The sequence below is a fragment of the Haliotis rubra genome, unplaced genomic scaffold, assembly GCF_003918875.1.
Source record: "Haliotis rubra isolate DU_JTF1 unplaced genomic scaffold, ASM391887v1 Scf23, whole genome shotgun sequence".
NCBI classification, from domain to species: Eukaryota; Metazoa; Mollusca; class Gastropoda; order Lepetellida; family Haliotidae; genus Haliotis; species Haliotis rubra.
The window spans coordinates 214,780-241,780 of NW_025766336.1; the positions used below are offsets into that span (position 1 = coordinate 214,780).

At 43.6% G+C, this 27,001-nt stretch overlaps 1 protein-coding gene and 1 long non-coding RNA gene across 2 annotated transcripts in view; both read left to right on the top strand.

The window, feature by feature from the left end:
- LOC124277944 (WD repeat domain phosphoinositide-interacting protein 3-like) overlaps positions 1-24,967 on the top strand; it is a 44,835-nt gene extending 19,868 nt beyond the window's left edge. Inside the window, exons 9-10 of the mRNA XM_046713661.1 lie at positions 7,825-7,946; positions 22,047-24,967. Coding sequence (XP_046569617.1) covers positions 7,825-7,946; positions 22,047-22,153 — 229 coding nt within the window. The 3' untranslated portion in view covers positions 22,154-24,967. The remainder of the gene's footprint in view (positions 1-7,824; positions 7,947-22,046) is intronic.
- A 36-nt stretch (positions 24,968-25,003) lies between these two features.
- Positions 25,004-27,001, top strand: LOC124277945. The gene is made up of 2 exons (XR_006898945.1): positions 25,004-25,911; positions 25,996-27,001. It is a non-coding gene; the product is annotated as an uncharacterized LOC124277945 (long non-coding RNA).

Sequence of the window (27,001 nt, forward strand, 5' to 3'; positions counted from 1 at the left end):
AGTGGAAACCTGATAAGTAAAACTTCAAGGGACTCGCCAAAATTGTTCACTTATCAGGTATTTTACGTATCCAAACTTATCAAAACCTGCAAATGACAACCATATGCATGTATATGTATACAGCAGAATAACAGACAACATTTGTAAGTAATATGGCCTCCAGTTGTCAGTGTATTGTCAACTGCATGACGCCAGCGAGCTTTAAAGGAGAATACGAACGAAAACAAAACTTTTGATATATTGTAATGGATATTCTAAAAGTCACATTCTGTGATTAAAATTGAACAAAAAGTTTGTAAAATAGCAATAAAAACACACAGACGTACTCGTATTTCCGCCTATTACGGAAACGCCCGACAGTTAATGAGCAGCGGGGGTATCACGTGACATGACGTCATAAGTGCCTGTTGCTGATGGCTTTCTCTTTGATTTTACCTCACAACTGAACAGTGTCTGTGGATTCTGAAACAGTAAAAGCTGTTCCTGGTGTCATTTCTGAAATGGATGTTAGACCGTATCAATACGATCCGATTTTACATCTTGCAAGACAATCTTCCACCGAAGATGAAGAAGAAGAATCAAGCGAAACGGAGGCACCGCTTGAAGTCAAAATAAATTTATAAATAGACCATATCATTTAACAAGATTACTATTTGTCAGCAAAATGTCATACAGTTCTAGGCAGCAAACTCACCCCTATAAATATATGACCGTCACTAAGAATTATTTAAAAAAAAATGTTATTACAGTTCATTTTGTGTCAACTGGGTGTCTGTAGGGTGTCTGGGATTTAAAAACAATATCATTATGCTTCAGACGAGGGAAAATAAAAATTATCTGCTTCAAAAATTACACTGGAATTATTTTGTTGAAAAAAAATTAGGATCCTAGTTCTCATTAATAACGTATCAAGTCTCGATACAAGATCCCAGCCTGGTCGAGCAGAGATAATATTTCGCGTATTGAAGATAAGTTATTCCCTGAAAACTGGTGAATTATAAAATACTAGTCAGGACAACGTATGTTTCCCTATTGTTATGGAAATAGTTATGGTACTCGGTCATAGCCTTAGAATGACATCTTGTCAGCCAATGAGAATACAGAACAACTTTCACGGCACACACTACTGACAAAAATAGCGAGTCTGATGCTGACGTGCGTAATTGGACAAAATGGAAAAAGATGAAAGCAACAAGTACTTCATGATTTGCCGTTGTATTCGGCAATGTTTCGAGTTGACTGCATCATTTAAGGCTCCAAACCGAAAAGAACGTTATAGCGAAACATTTTCAAGCTCATGTGAAATCACTTACTGATTTTGATAATATATATCTCATGTGTACCAGTCGAACTGCCCCAGCTACAAAATGCCCCAGCAAATTTTGTCATTCATTCTAATTTGTTCAAATTTATTTATAATGATTGAATATATGCCGTAAATGCATAGTTTTTGTCAACTTATTATGATATTATGTTCTTCATATAAAAGTTATTAGGAAGTAATATTTCTGATAAATGTTTCATTAGTAAACTCATAACTATGTATATACTTTTATATGAAGAACATAATATCAAAGTTGACAAAACTATGCATTTATGGCCTATATTTATTGATTTTAAATAAATTGGGGCATTTTGACTACCCCACTGGGGCAATTTGACCAAATTTGCTGGGTCATTTTGTAGCGGGGGCAATTCGACTGGCAACCGGACTTGATTTAATTTATGTTAAAAAAACCACTGACAGTAAGTTGTTACAGGGAATGATGGAGTATAAATGAATCTCGTGGATACTTTTTCCTTCTTCAGCCTAGCTTGGGGATTTCCATACCCCATGCGTGCATGTCTCTTTCATATGCGTCCGACTCGGAATTATCGGCGCATTTCTCCTGCCGAAATCTGTCATTTCACTTGGAAAACGGAAGAAATTGTGGTTCTTTCCCATGTTCGATGATGCCGTGCATCTCCAGGCAATGCAATACACCATCGTACCATTTAAAAGAACGACAGAAACAACACGATTTGTACTACTGTAGCGCTTGGTCTTTGGCAGTATGGCGGACTCCAGGCACATTTGGCGTCACGAGCGGAAAAGGTCACGTGGGTTTATCTTTCACCCAGCAAATTATTGCAATTCACTCGTATTCTCCTTTAAGTAGGATGTTTGTTTAGCTGGAGACTGACACGTGCCCCTCATGTCGGATCATGTGGTGATCGCTAATTTAGTTATCCGGTCCTTTTTGTTAAGTAATTTACTTCCAGGGACCGTGAGAAGACGTTTAGTTAAGCGGTATTGTTTACTTAACCGAGTTTAGTTAACCAGACTCTAATAGTGATAATTAATGAAGAAATTTGAATAGTGTTTACTTATCCGGTCTGTTTAGTTAAGCGGTCATTAGTTAGGCGGTTTCCACTGTACATGCATATATATGTGACATTTTGTGTGGTATGCCATCATAACAAGGACATGCGTGCCCACACTGTTGATGGTGGTGTTATTCCCTGACTGTGAGATGTTGGAAGTCCCTATCCAATAATGTGAACTTTATGTTGAAGGAATCAGAAAGAGTATGCGACCACTTGTACTGTATATACTCTACCTCTATGATTACAACCACTGTGATTACTAAATGGGTGAGTTGTTTTAACCAGTCTTTGACTGCAGTTGCATTACTGCAGAGCGCTTCAGCACCTGAAGAGATTCCACCCCTTTAAGCTCCTCATCATCTTCTCTGAGGTCTAACTTCTACTCAACATCATATTAGCCTTTGGGAGTGCATCTTCATAAACACCTTCATCCTCACCTTAATGGACACAGCTGCAACTAGTGATGATGACTCATGCCTGGAGATACTGAAGCACTTTCTTGGACACAGCAGCATATAGTGATGATGACGCATGCCTGGAGATACTGAAGCACCTTCTTGGGCACAGCTGCATCTAGTGATGATGACTCTTGCCTGGAGATACTGAAGCACCTTCTTGGGCACAGCTGCATCTAGTGATGATGACGCATGCCTGGAGATACTGAAGCACCTTCTTGGGCACAGCTGCATCTAGTGATGATGACTCATTCCTGGAGATACTGAAGCACCTTCTTGGGCATAGCTGCATCTAGTTATGATGACTCATGCCTGGAGATACTGAAGCACCTTCTTGGGCACAGCTGCATCTAGTGATGATGACGCATGCCTGGAGATACTGAAGCACCTTCTTGGACACAGCTGCATATAGTGATGATGACTCATGCCTGGAGATACTGAAGCACTTTCTTGGACACAGCTGCATATAGTGATGATGACTCATGCCTGGAGATACTGAAGCACTTTCTTGGACACAGCTGCATATAGTGATGATGACTCATGCCTGGAGATACTGAAGCACCTTCTTGGACACATCTGCAACTAGTTATGATGACTCATGCCTGGAGATACTGAAGCACCTTCTTGGACACATCTGCAACTAGTTATGATGACTCATGCCTGGAGATACTGAAGCACCTTCTTGGACACATCTGCAACTAGTTATGATGACTCATGCCTGGAGATACTGAAGCACCTTCTTGGACACATCTGCATATAGTGATGATGACTCATGCCTGGAGATACTGAAGCACCTTCTTGGACACATCTGCATATAGTGATGATGACTCATGCCTGGAGATACTGAAGCACTTTCTTGGACACAGCTGCATATAGTGATGATGACTCATGCCTGGAGATACTGAAGCACCTTCTTGAACACATCTGCAACTAGTTATGATGACTCATGCCTGGAGATACTGAAGCACCTTCTTGGACACATCTGCATATAGTGATGATGACTCATGCCTGGAGATACTGAAGCACCTTCTTGGACACAGCAGCATATAGTGATGATGACTCATGCCTGGAGATACTGAAGCACCTTCTTGGACACAGCAGCATATAGTGATGATGACTCATGCCTGGAGATACTGAAGCACTTTCTTGGGCACAGCTGCATATAGTGATGATGACTCATGCCTGGAGATACTGAAGCACTTTCTTGGACACAGCTGCATATAGTGATGATGACTCATGCCTGGAGATACTGAAGCACCTTCTTGGACACAGCTGCATATAGTGATGATGACTCATGCCTGGAGATACTGAAGCACCTTCTGAAGCACCTTCTTGGGCACAGCTGCATATAGTGATGATGACTCATGCCTGGAGATACTGAAGCACCTTCTTGGACACAGCTGCATATAGTGATGATGACTCATGCCTGGAGATACTGAAGCACCTTCTTGGGCACAGCTGCATATAGTGATGATGACTCATGCCTGGAGATACATGCCTGGAGATGACTGAAGCACCTTCTTGGACACACAGCTGCATATAGTGATGATGACTCATGCCTGGAGATACTGAAGCACCTTCTTGGGCACAGCAGCATATAGTGATGATGACTCATGCCTGGAGATACTGCAAGCACACCTTCTTGGGCACAGCTGCATATAGGATGATGACTCTTGCCTGGAGATACTGAAGCACCTTCTTGGGCACAGCTGCATCTAGTGATGATGACTCATGCCTGGAGATACTGAAGCACCTTCTTGGACACAGCAGCATATAGTGATGATGACTCATGCCTGGAGATACTGAAGCACCTTCTTGGACACAGCTGCATATAGTGATGATGACTCTTGCCTGGAGATACTGAAGCACCTTCTTGGGCACAGCTGCATCTAGTGATGATGACTCTTGCCTGGAGATACTGAAGCACCTTCTTGGGCACAGCAGCATATAGTGATGATGACTCATGCCTGGAGATACTGAAGCACCTTCTTGGACACAGCTGCATATAGTGATGATGACTCTTGCCTGGAGATGACTGATTCTTGGGCACAGCTGCATCTAGTGATGATGACTCTTGCCTGGAGATACTGAAGCACCTTCTTGGGCACAGCAGCATATAGTGATGATGACTCATGCCTGGAGATACTGAAGCACCTTCTTGGACACAGCTGCATATAGTGATGATGACTCTTGCCTGGAGATACTGAAGCACCTTCTTGGGCACAGCTGCATCTAGTGATGATGACTCATGCCTGGAGATACTGAAGCACCTTCTTGGACACATCTGCAACTAGTGATGATGACTCATGCCTGGAGATACTGAAGCACCTTCTTGGACACATCTGCAACTAGTTATGATGACTCATGCCTGGAGATACTGAAGCACCTTCTTGGGCACAGCTGCATCTAGTGATGATGACTCATGCCTGGAGATACTGAAGCACCTTCTTGGACACATCTGCATATAGTGATGATGACTCATGCCTGGAGATACTGAAGCACCTTCTTGGACACAGCTGCATCTAGTGATGATGACTCATGCCTGGAGATACTGAAGCACCTTCTTGGGCACAGCTGCATCTAGTGATGATGACTCTTGCCTGGAGATACTGAAGCACCTTCTTGGACACAGCAGCATATAGTGATGATGACTCATGCCTGGAGATACTGAAGCACCTTCTTGGACACAGCTGCATATAGTGATGATGACTCTTGCCTGGAGATACTGAAGCACCTTCTTGGACACAGCTGCATATAGTGATGATGACTCATGCCTGGAGATACTGAAGCACCTTCTTGGGCACAGCTGCATCTAGTGATGATGACGCATGCCTGGAGATACTGAAGCACCTTCTTGGACACATCTGCAACTAGTGATGATGACTCATGCCTGGAGATACTGAAGCACTTTCTTGGACACAGCTGCATATAGTGATGATGACTCATGCCTGGAGATACTGAAGCACTTTCTTGGACACAGCTGCATATAGTGATGATGACTCATGCCTGGAGATACTGAAGCACCTTCTTGGACACAGCTGCATATAGTGATGATGACTCATGCCTGGAGATACTGAAGCACCTTCTTGGGCACAGCTGCATCTAGTGATGATGACGCATGCCTGGAGATACTGAAGCACCTTCTTGGACACATCTGCAACTAGTGATGATGACTCATGCCTGGAGATACTGAAGCACTTTCTTGGACACAGCAGCATATAGTGATGATGACGCATGCCTGGAGATACTGAAGCACCTTCTTGGACACAGCTGCATATAGTGATGATGACTCATGCCTGGAGATACTGAAGCACCTTCTTGGACACAGCTGCATATAGTGATGATGACTCATGCCTGGAGATACTGAAGCACCTTCTTGGACACAGCAGCATATAGTGATGATGACTCATGCCTGGAGATACTGAAGCACCTTCTTGGACACATCTGCAACTAGTTATGATGACTCATGCCTGGAGATACTGAAGCACCTTCTTGGACACAGCTGCAACTAGTCATGATGACTTGTACCTGGTTGTCCATTGACCCTATCCAACACATATACACATGTTTGTCACTCTTCACTCGAAATGCATCCATCTTGGCAGAATTACTTCAACAAACTTGGACATCACCTACTCTGTTCTGTGAGAAGATAAGCGTCTTATCTCTAATGCACAGAAGAAAGTGACCATGAAGGTGCTGCAACGGTTGACTCTATATAAATACAAAACCTTTCAGCATTATCCAAGAAGCCACTCCTTGTGTGTCTCTAGTTGAGGAGGTCGGACAGAAGCATGCTGTGCCCCTTTAAGCCTACCAATTCTGCACCGTTTAATAGCAGTGATTTGGCACCAGCACTGGACAAAGGGTTTCTGAAAGTGCTGATTGTTGTTCCACTAATTTTGACTCAAAGTTGGTCACTGTCAGATTTTGAATTGAATCTTGAACAGCATCATAATAGTCGTTTTTGTGTTAATTTTTGGTAAGCTTCAGAACCTGGTTGCTCTTCTTTCTATTCCCATCCTTCTGTCAGTCCCTCCATCCTTTATTCTTTATATCCTTCTATCCTTCTGTCAGTCCTTCTGTAAATCTGTCTGATTCTCAATGAGGAAACATTTTCTAAAAAGATATTTAAGCTAAAAAATGAAATTTTATACAAAATCTTTTAAAAAATGGTGTTATAACTTCACTTATATAATAACATATGTAAGGTCCTTGCTCCATGCATATGAACTTAGTGCATACTGCTTGAATGGGGACAAATTTCTCAGGAACGGCTAAAGTTGTATGAATGTTACAAGCTTATTGACGAGATACCTGTCAAGTGTTGCATATTAGTGCCACAAATAAGGTTTCCAGGGTAAAGTCCATTGCCATTTTAGATTTGTTCTTCTCATCTTCAAAGATAAGAGTTACTTTTGAAGATTGACCTTTAGCATTGGTGCAGTAAATAATTTTTTTCCAGTGTTACGACCCTACATCTGGTTTTATCTAGTGCACAGTAGATGCAATGGAGACAAGTTTTTGTGAGAAACTACTGAAGTTGCATGCATGACATTTTGCATGCTTATCTAAGCGATACATGGCTAGACGGAGTTTATATAAATTTATTTGTTTTTTTTCCCCAGAGCTACCCTCCCTTTCTCATTATGCTTTAGACTGTTTGCAGTCTATGTTTTTGAATGTTCAAATGGCAAGGTAAAATTATGAGGATACGCAATCTTAATTTCTCTTTGTTTGATTTACTTTTTGTTTAAAGTGAAGTTCATCGGTACATTTTCACTGCAAACAGACTATAGTTGGAACCAACTGATTTTAATGAGATTGTGCTTTTTGGAAATCACCACCAAGGTAAACCTCAAATCCTTTTATGAAAGGGAACATATGTTCTAATGTGCCCAGGGGAAGGAAATCGCTTAAACCTGTTTTTGTTTTTATTAATTTGATGAAGTCATTTTATTTCGTCAACTGTTTACATAAATGTGTCTTGTCTTTCATACAGTCTGGCAACTGCAAGCTTCCTTCCCAAATACTTCAGTTCCAACTGGAGTTTCTCCAAGTTCCAGGTTCCTGGTGGTGCACATTGTATCTGTGCCTTTGGGGCGGAACCGAATGCTGTGATAGGTAAGTTAGTTATTTGCTTTATTTAGCGTCGCATGCACAACTAAGCTATATCAGCGACGGGGTAGTACACTTATTAAAGAACAAATAAACTTTGTTTTTTTTGTACTCTTTTAACCATTACATATGAAAGATTTGTCGTTAGTCTTATGCGGAACACCAAATTCATTCTTAAAAAAATTGTGGTTAATTAATACCGAGCGATTAAAAGTCGCCTGCTTCACTCTTCACACACAGACAGGTTGCGTAACTCTGTCGCTAGAGCACTGCAGTGACGTCATGTGAGGAAAGATTTTCAATTAGTTGTAAATAAAGTGTGTAGCAAGCTCGTCATTTTGATGATTTCTCGACATCAACGAAGACATGCCGAATCGTTGCGTTGTCATCAATTGTTCCTAGGGGTCGGGCGATGGTGTCACCATGCACAGATTTCCACAGGACCCCGCAGTTCGTGCTAAATGGGTTATGTTTGTGAGTGCGAAGCGAGCGTTGTGGAAGCCTGGAACGATATCTTACTTGTGTTCTGATCGCTTCACAGAAGTTACAGAATCAAAACTACTTACTAGTTGTAGTTAAATATGTATATGATTAATGATCAAAAAGATTTTCCATGACACAACTTGTAACATAACGATTTCTTCCTCGGAAGCGAGATTGTGGTCGTAGTGACAATAATATTGTAAGTAGTATTATATTGACACCCACCTCGCTTCATCGAGAGAAATTGTTATGTTATAAGCTATGTCATGCAAAATTCTATTGGCCATCAATCAAATACATATTTTACTACCAGTAGAAAGTAGTTTTGATTTTGTAACTCGGTGAAAACAAACCTAAATAGCATTTATCCTCAGATGGCGGATGTTCGCAACAGGGCGCCGCCATTTTTGAAAATCGTGAAGTCACGGGCTAACGTCTGTTAGAATTAATGAGATTATGGTATGTTTTCATCAAGTTAGAAAATCAAAACTACTTTCTGCTCGTAGTTAAATATGTATTTGAATCATGACCAAAAGGATTTTGCATGACACAACTTGTAACATATCGATTTCTTCCAGGGAGTGAGTGAGTGAGTGAGTGTGGTTTTACGCCGCTTTTAGCAATATTCCAGCAATATCACGGCGGGGGACACCAGAAATGGGTTTCACATTTTGTACCCATGTGGGGAATCGAACCCGGGTCTTTAGCGTGCCGAGCCAACGCTTTAACCACTAGGCTACCCCACCGCCCCTTCTTCCAGGGAAGCGAGGTGGGGGTGAAAGTGACAATACTGCACGATAAATGTCTTGCTACATTCACGTGGTTTACGTCCACTCACCAGTATGTAGATACTAGTCAATGTACATCTTTATATTTGGTATTATAACCCTAATTAGTTTATTATCATACTTTTATGCATTTTGAAACTTAATAAAAAGCAGGCGATCTGCTGATACTAATAGTGAATTTATAACAGGACTGTAATATCTGGACATTTTATAGTTTGCCAATGTGAATCATAATTCGCACTCACGCCCTAGTGTATGTTGTCTGTCTCATTACACTTCACGGCGAAAACAATGATTCTGTTGAATGCTACGACAAATGAATAAAAACAAATTGCAAATATTCAAATTAAAACAGATTAAAGTTATAGGAACAATGTCAGGCTATTTGCTTGTTCGAGGAATGTATCCATCAATATCCACAAAAACGAGTGATATGCCATTCATCTGCAGATGTTCCGAGTGATATGTCTTTTAACAGTTTAATATACGAAAAAGTGATATATCGTTTCAGGTATTTCACATTGGTCTATAGTCTCATTGGTCACCCAAGATAGCACATCTGGCAACTAATTGCATAATGTCCGCCATTCTTTAAAAAAAAGTAATTTAGTAAGCCAATAATGAGCAATCAATCAATGTATTGGTGGTTAATCCTTTGAAAGAAGGACGTTTTTACACAGACATGACAGATTGTATTCAGTATAGATTAGGTTAATCCTTTGATCGATGTTTATAATGTTGAGTATTTACTCCAGACATAAGAAATGCCAAATGGGAACCTCTGTCGGGTAATCTAAGTGGTGTTACCACTAATTATACCTGTTATAAATTCATTAATTGGCCATCAAGTGAATGATGACAAATAACATGTGTAGGTTTATACCACCTAATATGGGTTACAAGGGAGTATTAATTGCTGTATTGCATGCAAGTTTAATTGCATGTGAAAACTTATGGTCCGACACTGTTTTGAGAATACGAACAGAACTTAATATCATACGTAATAGACGTAATATTTTTACATGACATGATTAAATATCGAGGGACAAAAGCCCACAGCAATGGGATCAATTTGGATCAGTCATTATACCATCCAGTAGTATGCACAATGGTGGAACTGCATCAGGTCCTTCCAAAGGCTTAATTTTTCCAAATTAAGCCTTTGTTAAGTCCCTAATCCCGTTCCGCTATTGTGTATACTACTGGTGGATGTACATACAAAATTTCACGAAAATCGGTGTAACGGTTTGGGAAATATTGCCTTTTGAGCGAGCATGGTGTCTGTCCGTCTAAAGTTTTAAAAATATCCAACGTTAAAATAGGCATATTTGTAACAAATGTTAGCGGTCACAACCCCAACGAGGGAGAAAGAAATGAGATAGATGCGATGCGCAAGGCTTCCTCCCTCGTGGGATTGCATCCAACTGCGTGCTCTCGACGAGAGCTTCCTTGTTCTAGATAACCTTACTTGAAAGTTTCGAGAGTTGCAAGGAAATCATAGAGGCCAGACGGGATACGAACTCACAAATCGCACAGTTGCGCGGCTGCACGACAGCAAGCTGACCCCAGCAGCTAGTGAACTGAGCCACCACGGCTCCTGTTGGTCTCAGTAATTGATTTTCCTAGACTATGTTGAGCTAGCGAGGTGTCAGAGTTGACAGGTCACGGTTCAGAGGCCACAGTTCACAGTGTGTGTGTGTGTGTGTGTGTCTCGGCTCGGCTATTATTCACCATGTACAGTTCTCTGTAGAGCTGGCTGGCTGTTGACTACATTATGTAATGTTAGTTTTGGACCAGATTCCTCAATATTTACGATCCATTGCTCCTACAGGAGTAAAAATATGGTTAGAATGATGGTGTGTCGTCTCTCTCTCTCTCTATCGACAGTGGTACAGCTTGGATCAATAAGTAGCTCTCATTCGCAATCTACAATGAGCGTCCTCCGTGGTGTAATGGTAACAGAGCTGGGTTCACAATCGTGAGGTCCAGCGTTCGAATCACACTATCAGCAGAAAGTTTTGCGACTTAGATGCCCTACTCAGACTGTATAGTCACCACGGCTCTGATGTTAAAATTAAAAGGGGTGTTTGTGAGAGATGAATTTAGGCTTTGAAATTGATGGCTGATAACATGAGAAAATACAACTCTGACATATTGTTGCATTAACTTTGTGTCTATAGCCACATAGCATACCACAACCTAATAGCACACACACAAACAAATAATCATGAGAATTATCATACAGTGGGCGATCGAAAAAGGACTGTGTCGCGAGGTACGATTATCAACTCCTCTGGGACGAATGCTCTCGGCGGTCCGTCTGTCAAGTAGTACAAGTTCGGTTCGCCGTCTTTGATGTCGGCCAGGTCTACGTTGTACGTTTTCATGGACCATATCGGATCGGTGGCGGGTTTTCTGCTGTCTCCCTCGTATTCTCCCGGCTGGTACTAGTACCTAACACTGACCCCGTCCGGTAATTTTTTCTCTGTTTTATTGCGACGTGCCACTGCCGACGACGATTTGACAGATTTCATTTTGATAGCTTTGACGGGTCTCTTGCCCATGAGTCTGGTGCCTTCGTTGTTGATGGCATCCACCACTCGAGGCAAGTGTACGACCCATTCCGTGTTTCTGTTTTGGGGATCCATTAAATCCTGCGAATACTGCTGTGAGAACAGGTGTTCGGCTAAGGTGCGATTGAATCTCTCGACTATGGCTTGGCTTCAGTGAGCACCCGCCACACCTCGTCTCACGTGGACTTTGTGTTTGGCCAGCAGCTGCGAGACGGCTCCAATGAACTCGCGTCCGGGATCGATTTGCAATACGGCAGGCCATGTCAAGCGACTGCGTTTGTAAATTCGTTCGAAGGCTTTGGCGTATTATAATTATTATTATTATATGATTCTTATATAGCGCACATATCCAGGCAACTAGTGCTTGCTCAAGGCGCTGATATTTTTTCCCTCGAACATTGGATGTCTCAATCTCAATGGCACATCGTATTATCATGTCAACTTCGTTCGATTCTTTGGTTGTCAACGGTTCGGCTTCCTTGTAGCGACTGGCGACGTCGACGACTGTCAGGGCGTACTTGTAGGTTTTGCGCTTCACCCTGTCGTGAGGTAGAAACAGGAGGTCGGCTTGGTGGACGCGATTCGGCGTCAAAATGTCGAATTTCGAGCGGCTTTGGCGAGTTTCGGGATGGCGTCGGCACCTTTCCATTACCTGCGCGGGCTGTAATAAATTTTCTCCATTATGTATGTATTGCGTGCGTTTTTACTATTTAATACGTGCGTGTCCGTACGTGTAAGTGGTGACTCCATCGATGGCGATCCATCATTTCTTGTCCATGGGAGACAGCGACGTCTTGTTGATTCTCAGTCCGTATATCCTGTGTCCGTCGCTTCTCAGCATGTTCATCTGGTGTTTGAACGTTTTATTCTTGAACAGGGCTTCCTTGAATCTGGCGTGCTTGACCTGTTTTTGCACCATGTGTTTTTTCACGCCTTTCACCTTTCTGATTTCGTCGTCATCTGTTTTCTTGATGGAATACATCTTGGGTCTCAAGCCGATGTACTCGGCGATCGGCATGCCCGCGCATTCATCCTTCATTTTGCCGAGCACTTTTTTGTTGACGGTGTCGTGCATATGGTGATCTTTAGTGTAGTCGCTGGTGTCATAAAGGTGCATGTGTTTCTTCATGTCCTCGTACATGTCCTCGGTGCGAATTTCCATCAGTAGGGAATCCGTGTCCGTGTACAGCACTTTGCACCTGTCGCTGTACATCTTTTTCAACTTGTTGTAGTAGAAATCGTACATCAAGTGTTTGGATAAGTCGAGGATGCTAATCCCCACGTAACCGGGCCGGTTGAATTTGATGTGGTTTTTGTTCATGTGCATCGCTGCCAAGTCGTCGTCGAATATATTGCTTCGGTTGAACGCCGGGCTGGCTTTAAGTTTCCTGAGTTTTTCTTTCTCGCTGGATCTGACTAATTTCAATTTCGAGCATGTTTTTCTGAATATCTTGAACTCGTCGGCTAGCAGCAGTACGTCCGTTTCAAGTATAGGTCGTGGTAATCGCCCAAATTCTTGCAGCTCAGTTTGTCCCACACGTTGAGGGCGTGTCCGTAATCGCCCGGGGTGATAGTCAAATCGGTCAAGTAAAGTCGAACTTGGACCAGTCGTCCATGTATTCGCAGGGGTAGACGCCCTTCCTAAGCAGCAGAGGTCGAGTCTCGGCACCAGTGTAGTTCACCAGACTGTCTAGAGACGACAGCAGGAACTGAACGCTATCGATAAATCTCAGACCGTCTAACGAGAACAAGATGTATTTTTCCATGTTGTTGGGGATGCACGTTTATGTTGCCGTCGACCTTCGTGATGGCCTGTATGATCAGGTGAGAATTGTAACCACGAAGATTGTGAAACACGACTGGGATTTGGATGGTTTTGGGATTGATTTTTAGCTTCAAGTTGCAGGCGTTGTGAGCGGCACCTCTGTACTTACCGGTGACGTGGCAGTGATCTCTCACGACATTCCTGTTCAGGGGTTCGTCGCACCTGTGGCAATTGTTAGCCTTCCTATGAGTTCGCTGGTCGTCCTTCGTCATGCGCATGGGGACGATGGTGTACAACTGTTTCCTGATGATTTTCTCTTCGTTTTGCAAACACGTGAGAAATCGTTCGGCTGCGTCGGGGCCTCGGTAGACCACGGGAGCGTTCGTTTCTTGCAGGCTTCGTGTTCTTGCGTTTTGTGCGGGAAACTTTTATCCGGGGACGGAGCGACGTTGTCGACGGTTTTGATGAGGGCTTTAAAGTCGGCGTAGATGACGTAAGGCACGGGCGTTTGAGAAGTGTTTTTTCCCACCGTGTTTCGATTGATCGTACAACAGTCTGCTCAGACTTTCAATATGTGTATAGTGATACTTACCCTCTTTTTCGGTAATAAATAAATTGATTCTGCGCACATCATTGGGCATGGAGCTGATTCGATGCACCATGGTTGTATTGCCTTCGTGGCCGAAGACGTTGATGGCTAAATGGTTTAGTTTTTCAAATCGGGTCCAGTAGGAGATGGGTGTGGGTTTAACTAAGCCATCCCAGTTAAGCCTGTCGTCTTCGGGATAGCTCGAAGGTCTGTTCTTTTTAATAGCTACTGGAAATAAGCCAGCTCTAACCGAATATACTGCACAAGCGTCGTCTTTATTTTTAATATTATTAAGGGCTTTTTTATTTCTGTCCGTGTAAGTGAAAAACACGTCACTGTCGTTGATTCTCAGCACCTCGTTCCCGCTGATTTTGAAAGTGGTAGTCTTGACGATGGCGCGACCCAGGTTGCGCACAATCGTGTGTTTGTTGTTCGTGGACTCCAAAGTGATGTGACGATGACGTCGTTCACGCCCAGGTTGGGGAATTGAACCAGCAGCGTTTGGTTTTGATCGATCGTGCTCGGATTGTTGGTGATGGTTACCGACTGACGCACGGCTTTGACACCGAGCGACTCTCTAAATCTTCTGAAAGGATCTAGTTTTCGTCCGTAGGTCAACGACATCTTTTATATTGAAAGTATGTTTTCATATCTTTAATAGAACCATGGCCGAAGGTAGTGATGATATTCCCATGGATGATTTGGGGGACGATAGAACCGCTTTGCTCGACGATGAGGAGACCTCGTTCACGCAAGGAAACATGGACGATGATCTGCTAAAAACGACCGTAAATTTTTATTACGATGCCCTTGGGCAAGAAGAAAATATAGCTCCTCTTTATCCCGATCCTTCCAAGTTCGAACTCGATCATAAAGGGATACTGCAAGTGACTTTATCCACAACAAATTAAATATAACCATCTATCGACAAAACATAAGCGGGAAGTTCGACAAGGCTTTACGAGAAGCGAATGCCGAGCTCGATGCCTTGGCGGGTGCAGTCGGTCGAGATGATTTGAGAGACGTACCACAACGTGCTCAAGATGCATCGAACGACCTCGAAACATTATTGACCACCTACCAGAACAAACCTTTGCCCGGTTTCGAATTTAACATTCGGGAACTGCGAGGGCTGGACAAGGCCATGAAAACCATTTGCGGATCGCTCGTGGACAACACAGCCAAACTGGATGCGCTCGATGAACATATCGCTCAAGAAAAAACGAAACTCGACGACGCGGAGGACGAGTTCACTCGACGTCGGATCGCGGAAAGATTACACAACTTGGAAGAGGAAAGATCAACCCGATTGGAAATGGTGTCCTCCTTCCGAGAAGAGCTTCGATCCCAGATCAGCCGTGTTCGCGAAACCATTGACCAAGTCCTCCACGAAGACACCACGTTGGCCAACAGGATTAGAACGTTGTTCCGGGAACAAAGAATCACCAGCATCAGCATTCTGAGGGCTTTGGGCTTCATCATATCGACCCTGGTCTTAGCGCTGACGGGAGGCACACCACCACCAAGCCCAACACCATCATCATCAGGCAGCAGCGACGTCAGAGACTGGATAAAAAAACATTTGAAATCGCTCAGGGAAGCCCTGGCGAGACTGGCCGGCAAAGCCCCCGAAGCGCTGCCTGGCATCTTGGGCAGCATCGTTTCCTGGTTGTTAGGCTTGTTCTCGAAAACCGTCACGTGGCTCGGGCCAAAACCTGTGGGCGTTCGTTTGTTTGCCTGTATGTGCGGAGGCAGCTGCTGCTGCTGTCATCGTTGTGGTGGTTCTAATTCCGGTGGCGATGCCACGATGCCCGTTTCGTACTGCGACATGACTTGACTCGCGTTATTGACATCCGGGTTCAAGCCCAATGTTTGTTCGCCGGTGGCGATGACCATTTCGTTGTTGTAGCCCACCACTCTGTTCACCCTCAGTTACATGTCACTCGGAGCCATGTACAGTCCCGCGCCGAACACGTGGTCGACTTTCTAACGGGCGTATTCCAGTGCGTTTTGATAGCGTTCGATGGCACTCAGGAGATCTACTGGTCTAGCGATGACATCCTCGACGTTAGCCACGAACTGTTTCTGTGTGTCGTAAGCCGTCCCTGCACGACCCACACGTACGTTCGAATCGAATCGTCCAATCTGACAACTCCAGCACGAGTAAACCCTTTCGAAGTGTCCAGCATGAACATTTCCCAATAGTCCGCAGGTCCCTGTTGAAACCTCCAAACGCGGTAATCCTTGCTGTCATCGAAAGCCATGTAATCGTCGTTCCACCTGTTCATTGTTGCGTAATGATACGACTTGTAACCCCAATCTTTTACCCGCTGTTTGCTGGCTTCCGCAAGAGACAAGTTGTGAACGCCAATCGACCGTCTTCGGATCTAGTTCGAATTCACCGCAAACGCGTTCGTACACACGTCGATCGTATGGATTGCTTATGGCATTCCACGCCTTGTCCTGCAGAATCTGGGGGCTGATCTCTTTCAGGATATACGTCTGATCTGGTAGTACACGTGAAACTAGAATACAGACCGACTCATCGCATCACGACGAGTGTCGTTCAACGTCACGCCGCACCCGGTGGTCGCGCATCACACGGCGAAATTTAATTGATTCTGCCAGAACTGCATCGGGTTGTTAAGCCAAGTGTGTACCGTTTTTACATTTGTGACCGAAAACCCGTAATTTTTAAACATGTCGATGAACCAAACCATGAAATGTAAACCATCCTTTGCATCGACCACAATACTGGGATGCGTGAGATCGGTAGCACTTATATTATCACTTTTAGAATAAAACACTCCCCGGTTTGCACATTTTGAATTGTTATATATTTAATCTTAGTATACATATCTACTTTTCAAAATGTAAGTGACGCTTCCGGGAATAACAAGCAGCGAGTCCGTTCAACTGCTTAACACCATCGATAACATGTCCGGTCAGCTCGACGTCGCGCTCTTCGATATCACCTACTACCCGTGATGGACCAACATCAACGGCAGAAACAACAGGCTATTCATCAATAACGCCCGCAACCAAATAATGGACGGCTACTACAGTGTGTGCTCGCTCAACGAAGAAATCTTCAAACCCAAAATGAACGACTCGAACGGCACGGTCGTGTTAGCCAACAACGGAAAAAACGACTTGAGACTCGGGTCGGGTTTATGTCGAATGACATACCACCGGAAACCACTGTGACCGGCACGAAATTACCCGATCTCGTTCCGTATCGCGAACTGTGCATTCATCTCGATCAGCTAGGGACGACCGACAACGTTCAAGGCCAACGACCTTCAACCCTGCTGAGAGCCGTGCCGGTGAAAACGGAAAAGTACAACGGCGGCAGAACCGAATCGTTTTCGTCGCGGCATAACAAGAAATTAATCCGGGGCAACATCATGGAATTGAAATTTTAAGTTTTAGACATTAAAAACGATCCTGTAAGTATAGGATGTCTCAGCGCGCGACGCTGCACATACGACAATGACACGCATTAGAAAATGCGCCAACATAGCGATCTCCGACCTTGGGGACACGCGCGGATTCGACGAACCAGGAGTCGACGGCAAACTGCACGCCTTGCAACTGAAAAACAGCATTTACAAACGCGTCGAACTGCCGTCCTCTACTGCCGCTGGTGGTGGCAAGAATGACCTAGGTGATTTTGTCGATACCGAAGGGAGCAGTCAACAACACTCGGTACAACCTGATCCGCAACGACGAGGACGAATGGACGATAACCCCAGCCTTCCGCGGCAGGCTGTTCCATCTGGACGACGTCGAGACCACGGCCATCTCTAGAAACACGCACTACACTCTCATCTTCACGGTGACAACAAATGGAAATCCCAAATTGACTGGAATCTCAACATCACGCTAGACTCTCCCCACGTTTTCACGGACAACAAAGATCACTACCTAACAACGGAACGCTGCTCGTGGCTTACGTCCCTATGCAAAGACGCAGCGTGATCGTCAGCACGTTGAAGCAAAGAGTAGCCCACATGCTGTCGAGCAAACCCGGGACACAAAACGTGGGATTGCAGATGGTGTCGGAATTCAACAGCGTGGCGAACATCCTTGAAAAACATGCTGGCGAAATCCACGCTGTACATCCAAGTCTACCTAGGCGAACCGCCGTCGGCGCGTGACGTTGTCGAAATCGTGAAAGGGATCAAACTCTGCTGGGCCATACAACAATACCAAGTTTGCTCCGTTCAGGTGCGGGTGAACGTTAACGCCTACACCAGTCTGCAGGGAGCTACCGTGACCAAGGAAGAGACGATATCACTCACCAAAATTTCCTACTCCACAACATCTCATGGGTTTGAAGTGCACATCCGAGGAATTATAACCAATTGAAAACCATTTCGTAATTTTGTATAAAACAATGAACAACCATCATTCCAATGTAACGCTAGCCGATCTTGGGGACACACGGGGATTCGATCTGCCTGGCGAGGAAAACACCTTGTACGTCCTGCACTTAGAAGACAACGTATACGAGCGGGTGTCACTAACAGACTTCAAACAGCCCGACTGGTTGATCGACATGACCCTCACCTCACCCCACATATCTTTTAAAAACAATGGTTACGTCTCCAAAATTACGAACAACGGGATCCTTCTCACATCTTTCACTCCAGTTTTTTATGTACAAGTTTTATGAATACCAGGTCACGCGGGCAACATGTTAGCTTCAAACGACGTGGCTTCATATTTACGGTTTAACGTACCCGATTACCAACAGGATTCGATTCAAATTTGACTATCAAATCACACACCACGCTCGTAGTAGATGTCTATCTCGCAGACGCTCGTGGGTCAGAACGAACACTTTTGACTGGGTTGATAATACGCTGGTTCGCCAGACACAATCACCAACGGTGTCGTATCGTCATAAGACCGGGATCGACACCCATAATAAGCCTCGATGGAGTTTGTGTTATAGAAAGAAAATTGATTTGTGTCGCGAATATTTAAGTGTATGATAATCTAAACCTTATCAGCCTCAAATACATCGATCGGACATTAAAGGAAACCCAATTAAATATTTTTTTATAAAAAATATATATATAGACACACAGGATGGGACTGTACCCGGTTGTTGACGAAGTAGCAAAAACACTGGAAACCGTAGATGGGTTTCAATTGCGACAGATATGCGAGATCAACAACAACTAGAACGTGAACGCGATACGCGGTCGGCATTACAGAAAAAATATCACAGGGCTGTCAATTCATTGGACTGTGTTGACAGCGCTCTGATTTCAGTCAGCATGGGATTAGGCGTGGCTGGTGTCGGGTTATTACCCTCCATCGTGGCCGCACCCTTGGTGCTAGGCATCGAAATAACATCCGGAGTGGTAGGGTTGATGGGATTGACCCTTAAGTTCGTTTCTCGCAGACTGCAACGTAAATCATGACACAACGAAATTAGAATTCTAGCCGAAGCGCAGTAAAACACGATAGACGATCATATTTCCACCGCACTCACCGACTCTTAAAATCTCCGAAGAAGATTATCGTTTGGTGCTATCAGAAATCGCAAAATATCACAGTATGAAACAAGAGATTCGGACCAAGTCTCGTAAAAACGCCATCATTTGCGAAGACGAGAAAAAAAAATTCATAGAATAAGGGAAGCAAGAGGCCCGACAAGCCTTCGTTACGAAAACCAAACAAATCATAGAAGGAGATTCACATTAAATTGTTTCGCGGATATCAACATAACGTAGCCAGCCGGCCAGCCAGCTCAGCGAGAGACAAAAGGCAATATTTCCCAAACCGTTACACCGATTTTCATGAAATTTTGTTTGTACATCCACCAGTAGTATACACAATAGCGGAACGGGATTAGGGTCTTAACAAAGGCTTACTTTGGAAAATTAAGCCTTTGGAAGGACCTGATGCAGTTCCACCATTGTCAATACTACTCCATCCAGGCATTAGAAAACCTGAAAAAGCCCACACTGCTTTCATACTTTATTACAATCAGACACGAACTACCGGGGATATTTTCAAATAACTACATCTGATGGGCGTCAACCCTTCTTAATGTCGCACTGTTTAGGCTGAAGAAATTAACCGTAACCGTGATGAGCGAGGCTGATCATCATTTTCACTATCACTAGCGTCTGGCGCGTACAAAATAAGGCCTAGCGACACCAAGCGATTTTGACAGAATCGTCTATGAAAACAAGTTGTAACTGGTAAACTAGGCAAAGCAGGAGACAAACTTAAATGACAGTAGATCGTGAGAACATATAGCTTTCATTTTTCACAACAGTTGAAACGATTTCAGGTTGATACAAACCTGTAAACAAGATACTTTACCCCCTGAAATGTACATAAATTCTGCATCGGCCCTCGTATCTATTCCTCTCATGACGTTACAGAGACGCGCCGCTCTGATTGGTTGAAATTTTGTTCACGGGTGAGAATTGTGCACTGTTGTCAAAAAGGTCGATTTAAGTTCATTAAAGATCGAAATGAGTAGTTTTAATGACGGGGTTTCATATATAACAATGCCAAGTAGTGATTTATGTATTTGTACCCCCTAGAGTATATGTGATCTTTAAGAAATGAGGGGGAACAAAAAACAGAAATTTAGAAATAGGTGATAGGTGAGGCACAGACTTTATTTGTACCATCTGCTCTCAAACTTAATGTTAAAGAAATCACTCTTTCAGCATCAAGAAAGCTGTCCCAAATGAATCATATCTCATGACTCATGGCTGGTGGACTAAATGCCAGTGTTGTTATAGAGACTACCATGTCTGTGTAGTTACAGACACTATTATGCCAGTGTGGTTACAGACACTATTGTGCCAGTGTGGTTACAGACACTATTGTGCCAGTGTGGTTACAGACACTATTGTGCCAGTGTGGTTACAGACACTATTGTGCTGATGTGGTTACAGACACTATTGTGCCAGTGTGGTTACAGACACTATTGTGCCAGTGTGGTTACAGACACTATTGTGCCAATGTGGTTACAGACGCTATTGTGCCAATGTGGTTACAGACACTATTTTGCCAGTGTAGTTACAGACACTATTGTGCCAGTGTGGTTACAGACACTATTGTGCCAGTGTGGTTACAGACACTATTGTGCCAATGTGGTTACAGACACTATTGTGCCAGTGTGGTTACAGACACTATTGTGCTGATGTGGTTACAGACACTATTGTGCCAATGTGGTTACAGACGCTATTGTGCCAGTGTGGTTACAGACACTATTGTGCCAGTGTGGTTACAGACACTATTGTGCTGATGTGGTTACAGACACTATTGTGCCAGTGTGGTTACAGACACTATTGTGCTGATGTGGTTACAGACACTATTGTGCCAGTGTGGTTACAGACACTATTGTGCTGATGTGGTTACAGACACTATTGTGCCAGTGTGGTTACAGACACTATTGTGCCAGTGTGGTTACAGACGCTATTGTGCCAGTGTGGTTACAGACACTATTGTGCCAATGTGGTTACAGACGCTATTGTGCCAGTGTGGTTACAGACACTATTGTGCCAGTGTGGTTACAGACACTATTGTGCCTGTGTAGTTACAGACACTATTGTGCCAGTGTAGTTACAGACACTATTGTGCCTGTGCCAGTGTGGTTACAGACACTATTGTGTCAGTGTAGTTACAGACACTATTGTGTCAGTGTAGTTACAGACACCATTGTGTCAGTGTGGTTACAGTCCTGTGTCAGTGTAGTTTTAGGGACTACAATTGGACAGTACTATAGCCAAATAACATATTTCATGGCATTGATGTAGGTAGGGGGTAACCTGTAGAATGTGAAAATGCCTGTGAATTAAGAAAACAAGAACATTATGAAACATTCCAATTTTGAACCGTCACCTACATTGTTCTATTATCCTGTTTCAGTGGTGTGTGCAGATGGCAGTTACTACAAGTTCCTCTTCAGCCCTAAGGGCGAGTGCACAAGAGATGTTTATGCTCAATTCTTGGAAATGACAGATGACCGGTCATAGGCTGTGAATACTGTGCATGATGTGTGCATGGAGATAAGACTCTGTGTTATCTGAGGAGGGCCTAGTGCTGCTAGTGTGTACATAGTTTCCTGAAGAGAGGCTAGTTAAAGGCAGTTCCAGTCTCTGTGTGTCTGGTACACTGATTCCCAGCCTGACATATGTCAGCTACAATGTGTATGATATGTATCAGGTACAGTATCTATATGACATGTGTCAGATATAGTCGCTGTGTGACATGTCGGCTTACACACAAGAAGACATATTATGAATTTGTATCAAAATGTAAGATCCACCTTGATGAAGTAAGTCAGCTAGGTTTGCTATGTGTGTAATAATGGCGCTGTCACCTTGTCCCAGTCTGACTAGTGTAACCCTTCCCCAGTTACACCAGGCCACTTACAAGGGGATCGGGAGTCTGGTCACCCTGGAGATGACCACACTGTTATTGCAATGGTTTTATCAGTTGTATGCCTTACATAAAATATTTGGTTTCAGGAACAGATGTTTGTTTGTACTCCCCTGAACCTGAGTTTGTATCAGTAGTGACTGGCAGTTTGTGAGTAGGTAGTGTATTTTGTCATCCACAAAGTGGGCAATCATGTTGCAAATTATTATTTTATGATGAATTGTAAAAATATCATCTGTGAATAAGTTTATCATGTATTTGCAATTTCCTGATGCCTGTGTTGTGTGACAGCCCTGGTTGTGTGGTGTTGATAAGGTGGTGCCACTAGGCCAAAATAGGACAAACTACAGATTAGTTGTTCTGATGTATTGTTACTGAAATCTACTTGCCATGCACAGGCCACCAGCCCCCTGCCTGTAGCCTTCTGTGTGTAACCTCCTCCAAGAACCTCTGTTGGGAAGCTTCTCCATCAGGAGCCCCATACTTGAAGCCTCCTGCCTGTTGTCTCTGACTCATTTCCTGTCTGGAACCCTCTCTGTTGCCCTGTCATATTTCCTGTCTGTTGCCCGTCATATTTCCTGTCTGTAGCCCCTACTGGTTTCTCCATCTGATGCCCCAGAATGGGAACCCTGGTCTGAAGCCCCTGCCAGTTTCTCCATCTTATGCCCCTGTCTGTAGCCCCTACTGGTTTCTCCATCTGATGCCCCAGAATGGGAACCCTGGTCTGAAGCCCCTGCCAGTTTCTCCATCTTATGCCCCTGTCTGTAGCCCCTACTAGTTTCTCCATTTTACAGTATAGGAGGTACGATTATTTCGAGAAAAGTTACGAGATTTTAGGCTTACGAGAGCTTTGTGAAACGGGGCCCTGGTCTGTAGCCCTAGTAGTTTCTGCATCTTATGCCCAGTCTGGAACCCCAGTCTGAAGCCCCTGCCAATGTCTCCATCTTATGCCTAAGTCTGGAACCCTGCTGGCTTTATCGGTCTTCCCTGTTTTTCTGTAGCCCTGTCTGAAGCCGTAAGTCTGTATCCAAGTCTGTGCTTCCTCTTTGTTCCTTTATTGTTAACCCCAGTCAGTAGCTCCAGTCTGAAACATCTGCCGGAAACCCTGTGGATGTATCCTGCTGCTTAAACATCTATTGCTGACTTGTAATAATTAATCATATTCTTCCGTATTTGCTACTATCATAAGAATTTGGGGTATTCACTAACTGTGTTGCCATTTTGTATGCAGTTATATATATCCAATGTGTTATTTACATTGTAAAGGATGTCATGCATATCACAATGCTCGTGTCATAGGATACAATATGTACTTTTTGTGAAATATCATCTTGTTTCATGATAGGCTGTATGGTACACCAGGACAAATCGTTTTATTGCAAACATCACTTTTTGCAAAATGGACACAGTCTTAAAACATGAATAAATTAATTATGTTACATTATTGAAGGATTGATACATCAATCATTACCATTATATGCAGGATACTGGTACACTATGTGCCATTACATGCAGGATAGTGGTTCACTATGTGCCATTACATGCAGGATAGTGGTTCACTGTGTACCATTACATGCAGGATAGTGGTTCACTATGTGCCATTACATGCAGGATAGTGGTTCACTGCGTGCCATTACATGCAGGATAGTGGTTCACTGCGTGCCATTACATGCAGGTTAGTGGTTCACTATGTGCCATTACATGCAGGATAGCTGTTCACTGTGTACCATTACATGCAGGGTAGTGGTTCACTGCGTGCCATTACATGCAGGTTAGTGGTTCACTATGTGCCATTACATGCAGGATAGCTTTTCACTGCGTGCCATTACATGCAGGGTAGTGGTTCACTATGTGCCATTACATGCAGGATAGTGGTTCACTGCGTGCCATTACATGAAGGATAGTGGTTCACTATGTACCATTACATGCAGGATAGCTTTTCACTGCGTGCCATTACATGCAGGGTAGTGGTTCACTATGTGCCATTACATGCAGGGTAGTGGTTCACTATGTGCCATTACATGCAGGATAGTGGTTCACTGCGTGCCATTACATGAAAGATAGCTGTTCACTGTGTACCATTACATGCAGGGTAGTGGTTCACTATGTACCATTACATGAAGGATAGCTGTTCACTGTGTACCATTACATGCAGGACAGTGGTTCACTATGTGCCATTACATGCAGGGTAGTGGTTCACTATGTGCCATTACATGCAGGATAGTGGTTCACTGCGTGCCATTATATGCAGGATAGTGGTTCACTATGTGTCAGTACTTGCAGGATAGTGGTTCACTATGTGCCATTACGTGCAGGATAGTGGTTCACTATGTGCCATTACATGCAGGGTAGTGGTTCACTTTGTGCCATTACATGCAGGATAGTGGTTCACCATGTGCCATTATATGCAGGATAGTGGTTCACTATGTGCCATTACATGCAGGATAGTGGTTCACCATGTGCCATTATGTGCAGGATAGTGGTTCACTATGTGCCATTACGTGCAGGATAGTGGTTCACCATGTGCCATTACATGCAGGATAGTGGTTCACTATGTGCCATTACGTGCAGGATAGTGGTTCACCATGTGCCATTACATGCAGGGTAGTGGTTCACTATGTGCCATTACATGCAGGGTAGTGGTTTACTATGTACCATTATATGCAGGATAGTGGTTCACTATGTGCCATTACATGCAGGATAGTGGTTCACCATGTGCCATTACATGCAGGGTAGTGGTTCACTATGTGCCATTACATGCAGGATAGTGGTTCACTATGTGCCACACATGCAGGATAGTGGTTCACCATGTGCCATTACATGCAGGATAGTGGTTCACTATGTGTCAGTACTTGCAGGATAGTGGTACACTATGTGCCATTACGTGCAGGATAGTGGTTCACTATGTACCATTATATGCAGGGTAGTGGTTCACTATGTACCATTATATGCAGGGTAGTGGTTCACTATGTACCATTACGTGCAGGATAGTGGTTCACTATGTGCCATTACGTGCAGGATAGTGGTTCACCATTGTGCCATTACATGCAGGTTAGTGGTTCACTATGTGCCATTATATGCAGGATAGTGGTTCACTATGTGTCAGTACTTGCAGGATAGTGGTACACTATGTACCATTACGTGCAGGATAGTGGTTCACTATGTGCCACACATGCAGGATAGTGGTTCACCATGTGCCATTACATGCAGGGTAGTGGTTCACTATGTGCCATTACATGCAGGGTAGTGGTTCACTATGTGCCACACATGCAGGATAGTGGTTCACTATGTGCCATTACGTGCAGGATAGTGGTTCACCATGTGCCACACATGCAGGATAGTGGTTCACTATGTGCCATTACATGCAGGATAGTGGTTCACTATGTGCCATTACATGCAGGATAGTGGTTCACTGCGTGCCACACATGCAGGATAGTGGTAAGATGGTGGTATTCAGTATATTATGAGAAGTGCTAGGTGGATGTAAACCTCCCACAAATGTACCGGGTGTTCCTGATACACCTGCTGCTGATCTTTGAGGACATTGTCTCTTGTTTGTTTTCATGTATAGATATATATCCCTGTTTGTATTAAGGTATATTTCACATGAAGGTTGCAGTAAGCCATTAGAAGTAAATTACTTCAGCATTTCAATCTATTTTTTTCAGCCCTCACGTTTTAGTTCTTGAATTGATTGGATACCAAAAGTAAAAGCTTTGTACTGTTGTTGTATGGTGGCTACTGATTGCTGGCAGCTTGATTCAATGTATGAACTACATTCCGGTGAGAGCTCCCCTAAACACTAGGCATGCAGTAGTCTGACCAGATGTTACAATTGGTCACTTCACACATAGGAAGTTAGTACGTCAGCAAAGTGCTACCAGTTTGTTGCATCAAGTGGTCCTCTCAATAGCATACCAGCTTGTTGCAATAGTTACTTTGTGTTATGTTAGGCCTTGTTTTTATCAAATGACCTAATTCTACGAAGTGCCATTCCACATATCTGATAGCATCAAATTCGGAAATGCAGCACAGATGAGCCGCTGTGCTGGACATTGAGGTAATTATTAGCTTTATTATACACCTGTAGCTGACTCCTTGTATCTCTATGTATCTGCCAGCTTCAATCAGTGGTTTCAAACCACCATAACTTATTCATTAAACACATCAATTTGGTGCTTTGTAAATTTTGTTGATATCAAACAGAAAATGTGATTGGTGTGAAGCAATTGCAGGTCCTGTTGCAGTTTCCGTGTTGTGTAAAGTTGGTTGCAATGTAGAGGGCTGGTGCATTGTTCCAGCCTGGACTGACTGTGTACATGGATTCCGTATGCAAGGGATGGTGTCAATCAAAATGAGAGTACATGTGATATGCTTTTATTCAGTGTAGACCATCATGTGTGTTATCAATCATCATATGAAATAAACTGTTATATAAACAA